Genomic DNA, 20,072 nt, shown 5'->3' on the forward strand with positions numbered 1-20,072 from the left:
ACACTACATCAACATGTCTCCCTCAACACTAGATTCACATGTCTCCTTCAACACTACCCCCCACAACACTACCACCACATGTCTCCCACAAGACTTCCCCACATGTCTCTCTCAACACTACCCCCACATGTCTCCCACAACACTACATCCACATGTCTCATACAACACTACCTCCAAATGTCTCCCACAACACTACCCCTACACACTCTCACAACACTACCACCACATGTCTCCCACAACACTACCCCACATGTCTCCAACAACAAAACCACCACATGTCTTGCACAACACTACCACCACATGACTCCCACAACACTACCCCCACATGTCTCCCTCAACCCTACCCCCACAAGTCTCCCACAACACTTCCCCCATATGTCTCCCACAACACTACCCCCACATGTCTCCCTCAACCCTACCCCCACAAGTCTCCAACAACACTTCTCTGACATATCTCCAACAACACTATATCCACATGTCTACCACAACACTACATCCACATGTCTCCCACAGCCCGCCCCCACATGTCTCCCACAACAATACCCCCACATGTCTCCCACAACACTTACCCCCAAATGTCTCGCACATCACTTTCCCCACATGTCTCCCACAATACTACATCCACATGTCTCCCACAACACTAGAATCACATGTCTCCCTCAACACTACCCCCACATGTCTCCCACAACACTACCACCACATGTCTCCCACAACACTCCCCCACATGTCTCTCTCAACACTACCCCAACATTTCTCCCACAACACTACATCCAAATGTCTCATACAACACTACCTCCAAATGTCTCCCACAACACTACCCCTACACATCTCCCACAACACTACCCCTACACATCTCCCACAACACTATCACCACATGTCTCCCACAACACTACCCCACATGTCTTCCACAACACTACCACCACATGTCTCCCACAACACTACCACCACATGTCTCCCACAACACTACCACATGTCTCCCACAACACTACCCACATGTCTCCAACAACAAAACCACCACATGTCTCCCACAACACTACCACCACATGTCTCCCACAACAGTACCACCACATGTCTTGCACAACACTACCCCTACACATCTCCCACAACACTACCCCTACACATCTCCAACAACAAAACCACCACATGTCTCCCACAACACTACCACCACATGTCTCCCAAAACACTACCACCACATGTCTCCTACAACACTACCACCACATGTCTCCCACAACACTACCCTACATATCTCCCCTACACATCTCCAACAACAATACCACCACATGTCTCCCACAACACTACCACCACATGTCTCCCATAACACTACCACCACATGTCTCCAACAACACTACCACCAATTGTCTCCCACAACACTACCTCCACATGTCTCCCACAACACTACCCCCACATGTCTCCCACAACACTACCCCCCATGTCTCCCACAACACTACCCCCACATGTCTCCCACAATACTAACCCCACATGTCTCCCACAATACTACCCCTACATGTCTCCTACAACTCTACCCACACACAGCTCCCACAACACTTCCCCCCACATGTTTCCCACTTTTAGTGTCCCTTTAAGTACTGTTACAATACACCCATACGTCTCCCACAACACTACCCACACACAGCTCCCACAACACTATCCTGCATGTCTCCCACAACATTACCCCCACATTTCTCCCTACACGTCACAACACTGCCTTCACATGTCTCCCACCTGGAGTGTCCCTTGGAGTACTGGTAGCCACTCTCCTTGACAACCTGTCTGGCCAATGGGAAGAGGTCCTCTCTGCGTGACAGCAGGTTGGGAATGTGCAGGCAGAGCTGGGCTGCAGCCTCATTCACGCAGATCTGCAGGCAAAATGCAGAGCACTTCAATATTTTGCTGCAAGTCACTGAGTCAGTATCACCTACCAATATACATGTTAAGCTGCTATTGTGTACATTGAAAGTGCTTGTCACTGTAGTGACAAATAATAAATAATACCCCCCCCCCTCCACCCTTCAATACTAAGGGTGTCACGTTTACAGATTTTTCTAAACGTTTAAACAAAATGAAATAAACGAAACGTTACCGTTTAAACGGTATCCCTATGTCTGTTTAAAAAGCATCATTACCATCGCATATCCAAACTGAAAATAGTTATTTCCAGAAGTAATATTCAGTGCATATCCCATTCCCGCAATGACGTCATATTAAAACCATAAAATATTATAAAACAGACCATCCATATCACCACATGTGTATTTGTTATTCTATAAAATAATTAAAAGAACGTCGAAAATAATATTAAATGGATGAAAAATACTGTTTCCAAAAACGACACTCCAAAACAAATGCACGTATTTTGCACATGAAATACAATGTGATTATCGTTTGACCGCATAAAATGAAAAACCAGTAAACTAGCAAAAATGTAATCAATATATAATTTGGTTAAAATATTGCTTTTCAACATGCTACCACGGTGTTTTACTTTGCTTATCAATCAATTAAAATATTTCAAGATGGCGGCATATGCACTGTTTCGTTGCCAAGTTGTAAGATTTTCGGAAAGTAGCGAAGATTTTCCATTAGTTTCCGTTCATGTCTGTGCCATCCGCTAACCAATCAGAAATAAATTACTGCCTAATTCGGTAGCCCGGATTTACCGCAAGTACCTGGATTTCGCAGTTCTTCATCAATATACTTCGTACGGCTAGTCGGATACGTTATTTGCACCCCAATATTTATTATATTGATATTGACTGTCGTTTAAACGTTTACTGTTTTGGTAAACGTTTTTCAGCAAAACACGAAACGTGACCGTTTAAACGTGACACCCTTATACAACACTGCATGTTCGTTTAATTAAAACCTATTTAAATATAAATATCTATTTTAGCTCGATCACATTGAAGGCCCAAGGCCTATTTGAAACGCTCCGAGTCCGTTTCCTGGGACTGGAACCAGTACATGGTAGATCGTCAGAACACTCCCATTAGTTGGGGATTGAACCTGGGACCTCCCGATTTCTAGGTGGACACCATATCCACTATGCCACGGTAAGTCTTAACCCTTTGCATGCTGGGTAATGTGTCGTCTGCTAAAATGTCGTCTGGTAAATGTCTAAAATTAGCATTTTCTTCAAAAAAAAAATCAAAGAATACTATCAGAATAGCAAACAGTTTGGATCCTGATGACACGCCACGTTCTGTGGCGTCGCATCTGGATCCAAACTGTTTGCAAAGGCCTTCAAAATTCGGTTCCAGCGCTTGAAGGGTTAAAAAAACGCATGTTGTAGTATGTAGCATATTGTAATAATAAGTTGACAAGTTATTATCAACATCATCATAAATATAACTGCAAGAGAGTGTTTTGACAGTTGGTCTACAAACCTCATGCATGGACATGGGCTTGGTGTAGACCCTCTCTGTGTCAAATCTCCTGTAAATGGCTGCATATGTACGCATGATATGCAGTCTGTCTTCAGAGACCTCAGGTGGAGTCATCATTATCTCCTGCACAAAGATATGCAGACATGTCATCATTGATTCATAAACAAGCATTTGCTGAATGTCAGTATTATCTTCTCTACAAACTTGTCCAAAAACGTCAGATTTAACTCCTGTTCAAACAAATGCAGAAAGTCAGCAAAATATATAAGATACTTTCAATTCCTCAGTAAGCAAACAAACTGAACACATGCAACTTTGTCCCTTTATAATCTGCTCATGGAGATGAATTATTTTATAAATAAATTCTAAATAAACAATATAATAACGTTTTTTATTATTAATCTTTCTTCTTAGGAATAAAATAAGCAACAATGCTTCTTCAGTGCGTATCTCACCTGAATGTGTTTATTGATCTCTTTTTTCTGACTGAGATGCTTCGGCTCAAAGTGCGGCAATATTTTGGCGAGTCTGGTGGCGCTGTTAGCAAGTGCAGCGACCTGTGCCTCCGTCAGACCTGGGGAAACAGCCCCTGCCTCCTGCTTTATCTGAGGGAGATAAATCAAGCATGCAAGAACAGTCAGTAAAACAGATTTGCCTCCCCTAGGTGTGCACAGCTCTCTTGGGTATTAGATTAATATAAAGTTTGGCGAGGTCCCAGTGGGATGGTGTCCGCCTAGCAATTAGGAGGTCACGGGTTTGATCCCCACAGTGGGAGCATTCTTAAGATTTCCCCCATAGACACCAAGTACTGGTTCTAGTCCCAGGAAACGGACTCGAGAGCGTTTCTAATAAGCCTAAGGCTGTCTATGCAATCTAGCTAAAATAAATAGGTTTGAACTAAGTTGGTGAATATAGGAAGTAAAAGGTTAGTGACATAAATATACAAAACACCAAATCATATTTCATACCTTGTCAAACCTGGTGAATTATTGCATTTTTAAAACTGGTATACATGTCAAACATACCGACTGATCAGCCACTCAGATACTGCTTTATCCATGTCATTATTTCAGACAACAAAAAAAAGAGTGTTGTAGTAATGCAAGGAGCATTATATGTCGTGATGTAAGATAACTATGTCAGCAGAGCCACTAATTACTTAATGACTGGATAACCATTTCCCTCCCAGAAGCAAAGAACAAATGGCTATGTGCAAACAGCATAACACAAGAACAACCTGCAAGTTACTCGCAGTCTGTTCAGGTTTATTGCTGTTTGCCACTCATTAGTATTTTAGGGTTGGATATGAAGCCTTTAAAACTTGAATCTAGTTAGAAAGGTCTTTAATTAAATTAAATTTTCGTAGGGACTACAAACACATCAAAATATGTTCCTAAGTGGTAAAGGGTTAAATCCCCTGATTCCACATTACCTTGATGTCAGATGTCGTGAACATGTCAGATTCCAGGGACTGAGTCAAGGGCATCATCACTGGACTGACACTCTTCTGTGGGGTGCTCCACGGAGACGTGGCTGCCGGGGAAACGTCCGTGGTCAGTGAAGACACCTGGGTGGGGGTTGGCCGCAGCTGACCAGTGCCGTCAAATGATGCTGTTGTCATAACAACATATGGGTTAAGTATGTTGTGTCAAACAAAAACCTTCAAGTTGTTAATTATGAGCTTCCACCAATAAAAACATGAAATGTTTGCACTCTGAATTAAGTATCAAACCAATTAAGTTTGTACCAACATTATTACATCAACACAACAAATTTATTGAATAAATGTGTTCATGTCAAGCTAGCTGAAAGGGAAAACATTATTTATCACTTAGATATGTATTTAACCCTTAACCACTAAGATACGTAGTTAACCCTTTACCACTTAGATACATATTTAACCCATTACCACTTAGATACATATTTAACCCTTTACCACTTAGATACGTATTTAACCCTTTACCACTTAGATACATATTTAACCCTTTACCACTTAAGATACATATTTAACCCTTTACCACTTTGATACGGATTCAACCCTTTACCACTAAGATAAGTATTTAACCCTTTACTGCTTAGATATGTATCTAGCCCTTTACAACTTAGATACGTATCTAACCCTTTACAACTTAGATAGGCATTTAACCCTTTACAACTTAGATAGGCATTTAACCCTTTACTACTTAGATACGTATTTAACCCTTTACAACTTAGATACGGATTCAACCCTTTATTACTAAGATAAGTATTTAATCCTTTACCACTTAGATACGTATGTAACCCTCTACAACTTAGATACTTATTTAACCAGTACTATACTTAGTTCAGAAATTTATGCCAGTGTGTGTAAAGGTTAACTGTACTACTTAAATCAGAGTTACATTTAGAATGACAGCAACAATGATTGCATGACCAGTCCTAACACCCGCTATCTGCCTGGGAAGTGAACTCAAGAACCCCGATTTACAGTCCTGCATTAAAACAATTAATCCAGCTGACTGGGCTTAATATATAAACATTGTTCATAACAAGAGCTGTCTCCATCCGAAGACATATACCCCCGACCAAGGCTTTTTCGAAACCTAAACGCGGACCCTAAGTTCAAGGTCAAGGTCAAAGGGGTCAAAATGTGTGTGCGTATGGAAAGGCCTTGTCCATATACACATGCATACCAAATACCGGTATGAAGGTTACATCCAAAGCGACATAGAAGTTATGACCAGTTTTCGAACTCTTAATGCAAAAGTGTGACGGACAGAGAGACATTTTCGAACCCTTAACGCAAAAGTGTGACGGACAGAGAGCCAGACAGACAAAAATGCAATCACTATATGCCCACCTTCAGGGGTATCAAAATAAGTGCGTAAAAGGAAATATAAATAACCAGCAGGCCACATGTCTTTGGCCATTAAAATTTGTGCTCAGCACCAAAATGTTGTGTGAAAACTCTTGTGGTCTCTGTACAAGAAGTACTGAATTTATCAAACAGATAATTGTTAAATTAAACATGGTTTTAATTTGAGGACAAATTCTATTTCGTTAATGGCATGAACATAAGTCTGAAGGCTCTAATCTCTAAAACTCAATATTAAATAGTTCATTATTATGTTTTGCTGATTTTGGACAGAGATATACTGTGAAACCATTATTATTTGTCAGGCATTAATTTTCATCTATTTCGTCAGTGGACCAAGTGACGAATTTAAGATCCGAACAAATAATTTTGTTCAATGTTTAAACAAAATTAAGACTAAATTACCTTAGGTATGAGACATTAAAATGAAACCTATTCCACGCTTGGTCTGTTTCGTAGTCAAGAGAAATCCAGTTTTGACACAAACGGGTGCACATTACACAGTGTACTTAACTGAAACGTGGCATTGCTGTAAAACGCGGATGCAGGTAAGCTGTATCAAATTAGTTGACTTCGTTTAGGTACAATAGTAATGATTAGCGCTAATTGTTAACAACTTTATTACCCATTGTGTGTATTGTGTTTTTCAAGGTTGTTGACTAATTGGCAATTGGCATTATTGTTTCAAACACTCTTAAACGGTTGTTCTGTCCTGCTAATCATAACAATGAACTTGTCAATGGCATACAATAATAAGGGCCCAGTACTATCACCTGATAACAAAAGACTATTAAATTGGCATGTGACAAACAGGACTCCCAAGTGTCCTCCCTTTTCCCCACCACGATTTGTCGCAACCGCCATTTATGGCGGACATGTATTACAAACAAATCGGATATTGACTGACGCAAAATCAGAAATAGGCGAACTAAAGTGCTGACGAAACAGTCTTTTTTTTAAATCATGATATTTAGTGCTGACAAAAATAAATGGTGTCACAGTATATAAACATTGTTCATAAAAATAAGTGTGTGCAAGGATATAAATGACCAGCAGGCCACAAGTTTTAGGCCATTAGAATTTGTGCTCAGAACCTAATTGTTCTGTGAAAACTCCTGTTGTCTCTGTACAACAAGTACTCAATTCTCAAATTTGTGCAAATCGTACAGATAATTGTTAAATTAAACATGGTTTTCATTGGAGGACAAATTCTATTTCATTACTTGCATGAACATCAGTCTGAAGGCTCAAATCTCAAATATTTAATATTAAATAGTTCACTATTATATTTTGCTGATGTAAGACAGAGATAAATTTACAAATGACCATGAAATAAATATCTGTATGAACATTAATCATGGGTACCTTTTGATAACTGTTTTTAACAACTGGATCCTGTGTTCTATCAGCATAAAGACTGGTACTACCTGAGTTGGTGACCCATTCTGCAGGGCCTTCTGTAGCCTGTGCACATGGAGGGGTTTGCTTCCCTTACCTGAGTTGGCGACCCATTCCTGCAGGGCCTTCTGTAGCCTGTGCACATGGAGGGGTTTGCTTCCCTTACCTGAGTTGGCGACCCATTCCTGCAGGGCCTTCTGTAGCCTGCCCATGTGGAGGGGTTTGCTGGCCTTAGCTGGGTTGGCTACCCATTCCTGCAGGGCCTTCTGTAGCCTGCCCATGTGGAGGGGTTTGCTTCCCTTACCTGAGTTGGCGACCCATTCCTGCAGGGCCTTCTGTAGCCTGCCCATGTGCAGGGGTTTGCTGGCCTTACCTTGGTTGGCGACCCATTCCTCAGGGCCTTCTGTAGCCTGCCCATGTGGAGGGGTTTGCTGCCCTTACCTGGATTGGCGACCCATTCCTGCAGGGCCTTCTGTAGCCTGCACACATGGAGGGGTTTGCTGGCCTTACCTGGATTGGCGACCCATTCCTGCAAGGCCCTTCTGTAGCCTGCACACATGGAGGGGTTTGCTGGCCTTACCTGGATTGGCGACCCATTCCTGCAAGGCCCTTCTGTAGGTTGCACACCTGGAGGGGCTTGCTGCCCTTACCTGGGTTGGCGACCCATTCCTGCAGGGCCTTCTGTAGCCTGCCCATGTGCAGGGGTATTTGCTGGCCTAACCTGGGTTGGCGACCCATTCCTGCAGGGCCTTCTGTAGCCTGCCCATGTGGAGGGGTTTGCTGGCCTTAGCTGGGTTGGCTACCCATTCCTGCAGGGCCTTCTGTAGCCTGCGCTTGTGGAGGGGCTAGCTGGCCTAACATGGGTTAGCGACTCATTCCTGTAGGGCCTTCTGTAGCCTGCCCATGTGCAGGGGCTTGCTGTCCTTACCTGGGTTAGCGACCCATTCCTGCAGGGCCTTCTGTAGCCTGCACACATGGAGGGGTTTGCTGGCCTTACCTGGATTGGCGACCCATTCCTGCAAGGCCCTTCTGTAGCCTGCACACATGGAGGGGTTTGCTGGCCTTACCTGGATTGGCGACCCATTCCTGCAGGGCCTTCTGTAGCCTGCCCACATGGAGGGGTTTGCTGGCCTTACCTGGATTGGCGACTCATTCCTGTAGGGCCTTCTGTAGCCTTCCCATGTGGAGGGGCTTGCTGTCCTTACCTGGGTTGGCAACCCATTCCTGCAGGGCCTTATGTAGCCTGCACACATGGAGGGGTTTGCTGGCCTTACCTGGGTTGGCGACCCATTCCTGCAGGGCCTTCTGTAGCCTGCCCATGTGGAGGGGTTTGCTGCCCTTACCTGGGTTGGCAACCCATTCCTGCAGGCCCTTCTGTAGTCTGCACACATGGAGGGGTTTGCCGGCCTTACCTGGATTGGCGACCCATTCCTGCAAGGCCCTTCTGTAGCCTGCCCATGTGGAGGGGTTTGCTGGCCTTACCTGGGTTGGCTACCCATTCCTGCAGGGCCTTCTGTAGCCTGCCCATGTGCAGGGGTTATCTGCCCTTACATGGGTTGGCTACCCATTCCTGCAGGGCCTTCTGTAGCCTGCCCATGTGGAGGGGTTTGCTGCCCTTACCTGGGTTGGCGACCCATTCCTGCAGGGCCTTCTGTAGCCTGCACACATGGAGGGGTTTGCTGCCCTTACCTGGGTTGGCGACCCATTCCTGCAGGGCCTTCTGTAGCCTGCGCACGTGGAGGGGCTTGCTTGCCATTCCCACCAGGGCCATAATCTCAAGGAATTCCTCTTCCCCGGCCTCACACAGCTGGTGTACATCATCTCCACCTGAAAACAAGGGGCAATATTGAGAAACTGCCCTTTAGGAAAAAGGGGTTGAATGGATGTGCCTAGTCAGCACAGGCTCATTAGGGACCACATTTGTGGCTTTTATAGCATTTTTCATGTAATGGAAGTACCTTCTTTGCAAACATCCAATTAAGGCAGAAAGAGTTGTCCCTTATTAGCCTTTGGTGACTGCACAGACTTATCTGGGACAAAACTTTACACACATGCATTAAATTATTTTTTCCAGAGCTAGGCTTATTTGTATTTATGAGGTCAACATGATGGATTTTGTTATGTATTTCTAATTGGCTTGTCAGTCCATGGCTAAAGATTATTCATTCAATTAACTACTAATCCGTATCTTTATATGAATGGGACACAGTGTGTGGAGCATACTGCTGACAACCTGGCGAAATGTATACGAGATAAAAACAAAACAAAACATGTGTGCATCAGTCCTGTATAAAACAAGAATATCAGTGAAACTGATGGATGCTCCCCTATGATGCGCTTTGTCAATCTATGTATTAATAACCACCTAAAAAAATCTTTTATTAGCCTCGGTGACCTTGACCATGACCCCAGTGACCTCAAACCTCATCAAAAGGCCCATGCAAGGTACCTACATACAAAATATGAAAGAGATTGGTAAAGTATTATAGGTGCTATGAGAAACTGTAACAAAAGTGTGACGGAAGGAAGTAAGGAAGGACAAACTGGCAACTATATGCTCCCTTTAAGTGCTTTGTTGTTGGTTTAGTATATATTTTGTTCTTGTTAAATATTGTTTTTAGGGTGGGGGGGGGGCGGGGATTATGAGGAGAAATTATTTATTCAGCAAAACCCTAGCCTAGCAAGAGATAATATTAACACACACAGAGAATTGGTAGACATGGATCATACCCTGGGCTACAAATGTGTCATAGTACTGCACCAGGTTAGCACGCTGTAGAACCCTGTAGAGCTGCCATTCTGAAGGGTTGCTTGGCGAAGCTGCGCTCATTACCAATACTTCTCTTCAACTCCCTGAATAACAATGATTAGGAGGCTATATCTTACTATTATAATAATCAATAATAGTAAATAAAAAACATTACAAAAAATAATAGTGCGCATATTAAATAAGTAACTTTTTCAATCACAAATCTATTGATCGATGTTTCAATCACATACATTGTTAAACAAACTTATTGGACAGCCCTCTTACTCAATTTAAACAGCACAAATTGATATAAAAAATATCACGAATAACAGTAACAGGATGTTTTTAATGAGTATTTACTTTTTAATTTTGTTCCACAATATATTATTTAACAATATTTGTGTACTAGCATAAAATATTTAATTGAATTTTAATTAATATTTAATTTCCCTTTAAATTATTTTTAATAATTGTCCACAAAATGTCCATAACAAATACATGTTGGTTTTATCTGAGCCTTCTTGAGTACAGCTCATTCATACACACACTGTATGTTTATATCGAATTACGCGACTGTTGTGGAAACCATGGCAACCAAATGGTTCTCATTGAACAAGTGATTAATGACGGGAAAACAAATTGAAAGTGAAAGTAGACCCACAAAGCGTCGATTTCAGATAACAACATAACCATTCAATCCCAAAGGAAAATGCGTACAATTACTTATAAAAATCATAAACAGTACGCCTTAAATTTAAAAAATGACCATTAATTTAAATCGCCCAATGTCAACACGTGTTGATCAAGTGTATATTTATTAAAAAACCTAAACAAAATTACCATTTGACAAATGAATGTAGTTTCGATAACAGCTTAACAAAAGACTCCACGATATTACGTAGCGATGGTCAATGTAGACATATCCGCCTTTACACATTCAGTGACCTACTTTCCCCATAACTACACATAATTTGTCCTCTAATGCTCTCGCCTAGACCCCGGGGATTGGCCAGTCGACACGATATCTACCGGATTAATACCACAAAATACTGTTAACTACCTAATGATCTAATAATCAAAGAGCGTAGTTAGATATTTCTTACCGTAAACGTCAATTTTTAAGCACATTAGATCCTTAAAATGTCGCCCGTCCCCGGCAGATAAAAATGGGAGGGGTGAGGAAATCCATATTAGGAGTGTATCCGCTGACGTCACTTGGTCGACCATGGGGGATGCCCCAGTGTTGATTGGGCAAGACTCTCCCACGTGCGGTATACATGCTGAGGGTGGTGACGTACAGAAACCGCAGAGAGGGTCGGTAAAAATGTTCTTGTTCGTTCATCCAAAGATCAATAAATACAAATCTTGATATATATTTGTTTGATCATCACTTATTTTTAAAAACACAAAGTAATTAGATGTACGTGTATATAACGTTTAATTTCTTTGAACGATAATTTACAACATTTACATATTGAGATTTTAAGCAGAAATTTAAAAGTAAATTAACTATTTTTGTCGTTATTTCAATGCCGGATTACCGTACATCTCTTATTGGAACGCAAGTTTTACGAGAGTTAAAATTGACAATTATCTCAAGTAGTGCAGCGAAATCCACAGAGGTCACTGGGCTCGGGCCTTCACGAGCAAAGCGTGTGATATGCCGTCGAACCCATTTGATAGCCGGTCATCTGTTAAAAAGCTATGGCCTACATGACAGGCAACGGTCGTTGGATTCAACGCCGAACATTCATACCTGTAGCCAGGGGGTGCGTTGGGTGCGTTCGCACCCAACTTTTTTGACGACTAAAAAAATCTTGTTTCTTCAATGTCCTGGTCCACATTGTTAAGGACTTTGAGACCATCTGGCCAATAGTTTTGGCTATAGGGTCTTTATGAAGCCTTCATTATTATATATGTTTCTGAAATTCGTTTAGAAAAAGATAACCAATTTGTTAAAAATAGTTTTTTTTTAAAAGGAACCAGTTATACCCTTTGGATTTTTGTTTAGTATTGATGCAGATTAGAGAAGACCCAGTTTTGTTTAATCAGTGTTTGTTGTACAATACACTATTACCGGTATCACGTTTAGAGCTATGCTAGGCCTCTGGTACTATCCACAGTAGCAGAAAAACAATTGTTTTGAGAACAATTCAAATATTTCCTTATAATTTGGTTGATTTAGGAATGGTAGAATTTTGGAACGGTAAAATACACCAACTTTATCAAGATTTCAAGAAATAATGATGTTTTATACCGTTCTTATTGTTGATTTTACATTCTATAAATGTGTTTGTGCATATGTAAACAAAGTGTGTGCGCGCAAACTATTGTCGGGTTAAACTCCGTTTAAAATAATTAATGTATTTCATTGACTGATAGAAAAAGGTGGTTAATGAAAAACGGTATTGGGGAATACATGTATGTTATATCATATTCATGTCGATCAGTCACTGAGTATCTTTAATGAAAGTGAAATTTCATAAAAATGCTCTATAACTTCAGTCTCTAAATACAGATACCGGGGTAAACACTCACCAGAATGCAGGATTTTACGTTTCATTTTTAAAGCGGGTATATACGATCTTGTCAAATATTTAGTAATAAATATAAAATGTGTAAAAAACTTATTATACATATATTTCAATATAAACTAAAATAAAAGTTAAGAAGAACATGTGTCGAAAAATGCTAAATAAGCCAGATATTTAATTCTGAAATCGAAAAAGGCTGTACAGCCGAATTCGCCAGCATGTATATCATGCATGTACGATGTGAATCTAAATTTAGTTTAACGGTTCATTTGAAATTTCTGCAGCGATATCGATTCATACGACACATGAACACTTACAAAAAAGACGAATGCATCGGTTATTGTAGGAAAATAATTACGAATTATCTTCGTCACAATCGGCTCGGGGCGCTAATTTGTATTTGCTGTATTTTATGAAATTCGTCTTAAATGTATCATTTTTCTTGCATAGTGTGTGTTATTATAACATATTTGTATCAATATTTTACAATTCAGCACATATAAAAATCGTATATACCCGCTTTAAAGTTTTCTAGGGGGATGACCTCCAAACCCCCCGATTGCAGGAGGGGGACATCCCCTCTCGCACATACCCGCTTCGCAACTTAGTTGCTCAATAACAATCGCCGATGGGAAAACTCGCACCCCTTTTTCAAAAACCCTGGCTACGGTCCACAATTCAGCCGAAGTACACGAATCTAAGAATTAAAGAGTAACTAAAGAATACTTTGTGCAAATCATGAGATAGTAGAATATTATAACATGTTGTTGATATTGTTGTTGAAATATGGGATGATACAATCTCATATTATGTTGTTGCTATTGTTGTTCCTTTTTCTTACAGTTTGTTCTATACATTAAGATGCCCATCGCTTGGGAGATGTTTTACACTGACACTGTTTTATATACCTACCACAACTGTCATGTAAACAAACAAAAATGGAAAAACAAAACGGTCTTTTAAGAATTCATCCCGCGATATGTGTACTGGAAAGGTCAATCGCCGAACGGAACGACGCGGATACTTATGTCGACACGAGGAAAGATCCATCGCCGAACGGAACGACGCGGATACGTATGTGGACACGAGGAAATGTCCATCGCCGAATGGAACGACGCGGATACGTATGTTGACACGAGGAAATGTCCATCGCCGATCCGAATGACGCGGATACGTATGTGGACACGAGGAAAGATCCATCGCCGAACGGAACGACGCGGATACGTATGTGGAAACGAGGAAATGTCCGTCGCCGAACGGAACGACGCGGATACTTTTGTTGACATGAGGAAAGGTCCATCGCCGAACCGAATTACGCGGATACATATGCTGACACGATGAAAAATCCATCGCCGAACGGAACGACGCGGATACTTATGTCGACACGAGGAACGGTCCATTGACCGACGAAAGAGCGCGGAGACATATGTGGACACGAGGAAAGGTTCATCGCCGAACTGAATGACGCGGATACGTATGTTGACACGAGGAAAGGTCCATCGCCGAACGGAACGACGTGGATACGTATTTTGACACGAGAAAAGATCCATCCGGACGGAATGACGCGGATTCGTATGTGAACTCGAGGAAAGGTCCATATTGACCGACGAAAGTCTTTTAAGAGAAGCGTTCACGTATTTGGACACATGGAAATGTCCATCAACTGACGGAAGAGATGCGGATAAGTATGTGGACACGAGGAAAAGTCTATCACCGGACGGAACGACGCGGATACGTTTGTGGACACATGGAAATATTTATCAACGGGAGGAAGAGACGCCAGGAAGGCCCATGAACGGACGGAAGAGACGCGGGTACGTATGTGGACACGAGGAAAGGTCTGTCGGAGAACGGAACGATGCGGATAAGTTTGTGGATACGAGGAATGGGCGAACGAAGAGACGCGGATACGTATGACGACATTAGGTAAGGTCAATCGACGGACGAAGAGACGTGGTTACGTATGTGGACACGAGGTAAGGTCCATCAACGGACGGAACGACGCGGTCATGTATGTGTACACAAGGAACTGTCCATCAACGGACGGAAGAGACGTTGATACGTATGTGGACACGAGGAAAGTTCCACAAACGGACGGAACAGACTCGGATACGTATGTTGACACGAGGAAAGTTCCATAACGGAACGGAAGAGATGCAGATACGGATTTGTAAACGAGAAAAATGTCAATCGACGGACGGTAAAGACGCGGATACGTATCAACGTCGACACGAGGAAAGGTCTAAGACCGGACGGAACGACGCGGATACGTATGTGGACACGAGAAGAGGTCCATCAACGGACTTCTGACGTATTCAAGAATTTATATAAAAAACTTAAGAAATCGTCTTAAGATACCGGCACAAACTGCAAGAAAACTGTCTTTAATTAACAAAAGATTTTTGCAAATGTATTTAACTTGAGATATTTGCAAAAATGAAGTTATTAACGGTGTGTTTATATTCTTTCCAGCACGTGTGTAAACCCCTGAAAACCCCGTTAATTCTGCACCGTGATATAGGCGCCAAACATTTTAATGGCCTTCTCAAAACACATACATTTATGATTGCTCGTTTCCTTACCTTGCAACTTACTAATTTGTTTGTTAGGAGTTATATGCGATTATGTATCTGCATGTTGTGTGCATGCGCGTTCACAGAATGTACACAATCATAATTAAACATATAATGAAATTATTACATCTACCACACGGCTGATTTCTTAACGTTGCTTGGTTGTTAGATTGCCCATTTTAACCCCGAGAGCGATGCCAACGGGAGTGTAAACTCCTGACAGGGCTTCCCAAGCTGGACTGGTTGAAGTTTAGCGGAAAGACGAATATAAGCTTCCTCACCTCCAGACTAAGAGGTATGAGAAGGATCACTCGGACAGAAAAAGAAAGGGCGGGAGACGCTCTAGAGCTTTGGTCGGCGAGACATATACATGTTCTCTCAACAACGACACGTTTTTGTTGACTTGACTTCTTGTAGCACACACCGCTTGTTTGTGCATTTTTGTTCACCTTTTTATGAAATGATTAGATGAGGAATTTAAGCATAATATCGAACTTCTTTTATTTATTTGTGATGGCGACCGGCGCAAAACACATGTTGTTAGCGACTGCTGCGTGTGGCTATGATATTAATTAGTGAAACCATCATTTTTAATGATAAATAATCATATTATAACGAAAAATCAACTTTTCTATAAAAAAATTCACTATCAAATATCTATATATTTTATAATGAATTCTTTTTTTTCCCAGAAAAGTTGATTTTTCGTTATAATATGATTATGTATCATTAAAAATGATGTTCTCACTAATTAATATCATAGCCACACGCTAACCACCTGTGGCGCAACCCGTATACATGTATGTGGCTGATTGTTCCATATGGCTTTGGCATATTAGCGGGTTAGAAGAAGTTCGCTTAAACGGCAAAATCACAATTATATATCAAGACGATATTTGTTGGATTCGGTGGATTATCGATTTTAATTCACGAGTGATCATATTTATTTTCTATGAGCACGAGCGAATTAAAATCGATATGCCACCGAATCCAACAAATTTTCTTTTTATTTAATGCTTTTTTTCACCGTTTCTAAACATTGTTAAGGAGTTTAACGAAAGAATTTCGCTGGGATAATGATGTCATTTCGTAAAAAATGACGTCATTTCACAGTGAACAGTGAAAATTACCGATAATTTTCACTGTTAGTTTTCACTGTGTGAAACAGTGAAATTAGCAGTATCCGATCACGGATATTTCCCTATAAAATGTAATACACCATAATAGAATTAATACAATTAATTAAATACATACTCATAACAAAATATAAACACTACTTAATTTGCAACATACATAGCACCATAAAAACGTTCAGTCTATGACAACAATCACAATTGTTATAAATGTTTCATTATTTTAAATTCACTTCCAGGGGATAAAGTTTTGTAATTGGTCTACTTGTCAATTTATTTCCAACACGAATTTTTGCTGATCGCACCCGTTCATCCGCAGTATCTCTTGTTTGTATTGTTCAATGTGCGACCAGGCGCACATATCTTCCGAGGTGGCGCCACTGTCGCTCGCTTCCGGTCGAACGCGGTAGCCTTGTCCTTTTCCCCGCTTCGGCGATTGCGCGTGCTGGATCCGTTTGGGGTATGCGGAACGGGCCCGTGGATTTGTTCATACATGATGTCAATGATTCGTTCTATAACAGCGTTTCTTTCGTCATTTTCGTCAGAGCTGATACTGCCAGGGATGACGACCGGCTGTCGGCGCTCAGAGTTCTTTTTCCGTCGGCGTCGTTTCCAGCGGTTGTAGCGTTTATCCACTAATGCCTCGAAGCAAAACGCATGACCCCACGGCATACACGAATCATTTGGACTCTTGAGTTTGGAGCGCTGGAGGCGCTTGAGGAACGTGTCGCAGCTCTCATCCCCTTCCGGCGCACTGTTGAGGACCGGTTCGTTGTCGCCTTTGAACGACATCCACTGGCTGCAGGGAATCGTGCGGTCCGGTATAATCAACGGGGAGCTCATCGTGCTCTCTTCCTGACTGTTATCACCTAAAGTGAACTTCACTTCGTTTCTGCCCAAGTCGACTGTACCACTCTCTTGTACCGCCTGGTACAGATGGTCTTCTTGGTTTCCGACGTGATATCCTATTGTATTATCCGTTTGCATTCCATTACATCGATCGACACAAATAGATACCGACTGAGCGTTTTGCTCGTTTCCTTCAGATTTGACAGTAAAATGAAGACACTCTTCGACGTTATTATGCACACTAGTCTCGGTAAACGGGATATTCATTGCATTACTGTTAAAGGATTTCAGTATCTCTGTATTTTCATTACCCTTTTGTACACGCCGGGAAGTCACTCCCAGAAGCACATCCGGTCTGGGCAGGATTATCGCTGATGCACACATCACATGTTTCTCCATGGCGTGGTATTTGTAGCGCGGTAACTTATAGGTTAAGCGAGCGGCCGGTGTCGTCTGAGTCAGCAGTTGTTGTGCAAGGTAGGGGGCGTTGTTCACGACCGGAATGCTGTGCACGGTGCAACCGGGCTGCTTCCTGTTTTGATCAGCTCCCGAGGAGAGAAAATCGTTGTTAACGGTTCGCGGGAGAATAATAGGCAGTTTTAAGCTGTTCGATGAATTTTCGTTTCTGGACTGCTTTCTGAACTGCTTATCGTGTGGGTGTGCTTCTCTGTGTTGGTACAACTTGAGCATCTTTGCTGGTAGATTTTTGGAGTAGATATTGTCGGATTTTCGCAGTTTGACTTCTATGTCGAATGTGTATTCTTCGGATATCAGCATCTCGTCCGGTGTAGATTTGGCGTCGGTAAGCGAAAGAATCTTCTCGTTTAGACTCTGAAGACTGCATACTTTGTTCTGTAGTGCTTCGACGGTAGTCTCGTATTGTAACATGCCATCTTCTTCTTTCGCTTCTGCCAATTTTTTAATAAATCGCTCAATGATTTTCTTTAAACCGAGACGCTGGCTCAGTTGCTTTTCTAGATCGTTGTGTTTCGTCATGGTTTTCGTCACGGCACCAAAATATGTAGGCGGAATACGCGTTGTGATAAGAAATTATATAAGGAGCAAAATCCAGATTCAACCTTTTACTTGCAATTCATAATATCAACAAAATAGAAAACGTCGTTACACCAGCACATTTACTCTACGGAAGACGAGTGACCACTTTACCATATCGTGACATCACCAGTGGCAACCTGGAAATTACAAGTGCTACCGGAAGTGATATTATTCAGGTAGCCTCGTTTGGAAAACGAAGTCATGAAGTGCGACACATGGATACTGCGGAATTTACCTTAAGACAGACTATGGTAATAATATAAAGATGAATGTGCTGATTGTACCCACCATCGCGGTTCCTATTCAAAAAAGTGTACAGAAGCAAGTACTTTCGTTGTCATATTTACGAGAACTCAAGCTGGCACATCCGGTGACAACAGACGACGTGTTTGAAATATCGTTTTTGATTGGTGCAGATCACTATTGGCAAATCGTGGAAGACAGAGTAATACGTGGAAATGGTCCCACTGCAGTGGCCTCTAAGAAAGGATACTTGTTGTCAGGTCCAGTGAATCAGCGTCCATCCCAGGCTCGTGCAGTCGACGTCATGAATGTTATGACTTTGCCGCCAAATTCAAACGACATTGATCGGTTCTGGAAACTAGAGAGTCTTGGTATATCCGCCGACGAAAGCAATGAAACAGTTGTCAGTGTCATGAAAGAGTATCAGAAGACACACATATCTTTCAAAGATGGCAAGTACGAGGCACGGTTATCATGCAAACAGGAATTCGACAATTTTACCTACAAACTTAGAAATAACGCAAAGAAGAACAGAAAACACAATACAGCGTTTGAGTAAAGATCCCAGTGCATTGAGATGCTACGGCGAAATTATAGCTGACCAGGAAAGAAGAGACTTTATCGAAAAAGTACCGGAAGGAGAACTGTTGAGGAACAACAGACAGGTCCATTACATTACACATCATCCCGTGAAGAAAGACTCAGACACGACACCATTGCGTGTCATTGTGTATGACTGCAGTTGCCGCCCAAACCGAGAGTCACCCAGTCTGAATGATTGCCTGCAGTCAAACCCACCAGCTCTTAACGACTTGACATCCATATTAGTCAAGTTTCGACTTAACGAGTTTGCGGCTAGTACCGATATCGAGAAAGCGTTTCTACACATTGGACTTCAAGAGTGTGACAGAGACGTCACCAGATTCCTGTGGTTAAGTGACCCATCTGACGTGAACAGCCCTCTACAGACGTACAGATTCAAGACAGTTTTATTTGGTGCCACTTGCTCGCCTTTTATATTAGACGCTACACTTCAGAAGCACCTTGAAGAAAACAGTGATAAGTGGGCGAACAAAATAATGAAAAAAGACCTATACGTGGACAATATAATCTCAAGCTTTTCAGACGAAAAAGCAGTGCTTTCGTATTTCCGAGATGCTCGAGATCTCATGTCGACAGCCGGTTTTAACCTACGAGCGTGGGCATCAAATAGTGCCAAGTTGCGGAAATTAGCCGAATCAGAAAACGTCTCGGACTCAAAACCGACTACAAAAGTGTTGGGTATGAATTGGAACACGTT

At 41.9% G+C, this 20,072-nt stretch overlaps 1 protein-coding gene across 8 annotated transcripts in view; it reads right to left on the bottom strand.

Annotated features, from left to right (window-relative positions):
- LOC127859998 (NAB transcription cofactor mab-10-like) overlaps positions 1–11,640 on the bottom strand; it is a 77,112-nt gene extending 65,472 nt beyond the window's left edge. For 6 of the 8 annotated variants that reach the window (XR_008039563.1, XR_008039560.1, XR_008039564.1 and 3 more), the window contains exons 1-7: positions 11,488–11,638; positions 10,366–10,488; positions 9,325–9,462; positions 4,816–4,994; positions 3,839–3,988; positions 3,384–3,506; positions 1,723–1,856 (exon numbers count right to left, since the gene is read on the bottom strand). Coding sequence is in view for 3 of the 8 variants with exons in the window: in XM_052397677.1 (XP_052253637.1) it covers positions 1,723–1,856; positions 3,384–3,506; positions 3,839–3,988; positions 4,816–4,994; positions 9,325–9,462; positions 10,366–10,465 (824 nt within the window). In the remaining 5 variants the exon portion in view is untranslated. Of the gene's footprint in view, positions 1–1,722; positions 1,857–3,383; positions 3,507–3,838; positions 3,989–4,815; positions 4,995–9,324; positions 9,463–10,365; positions 10,489–11,224; positions 11,341–11,487 lie in introns of those variants that run through there. The other 2 variants (XM_052397680.1, XM_052397678.1) reach the window with 2 other exon arrangements.
- Between the last annotated feature and the right edge of the window lie 8,432 nt (positions 11,641–20,072).

This window comes from Dreissena polymorpha, chromosome 15 (genome assembly GCF_020536995.1).
Source record: "Dreissena polymorpha isolate Duluth1 chromosome 15, UMN_Dpol_1.0, whole genome shotgun sequence".
In the NCBI taxonomy this organism is placed as follows: Eukaryota; Metazoa; Mollusca; class Bivalvia; order Myida; family Dreissenidae; genus Dreissena; species Dreissena polymorpha.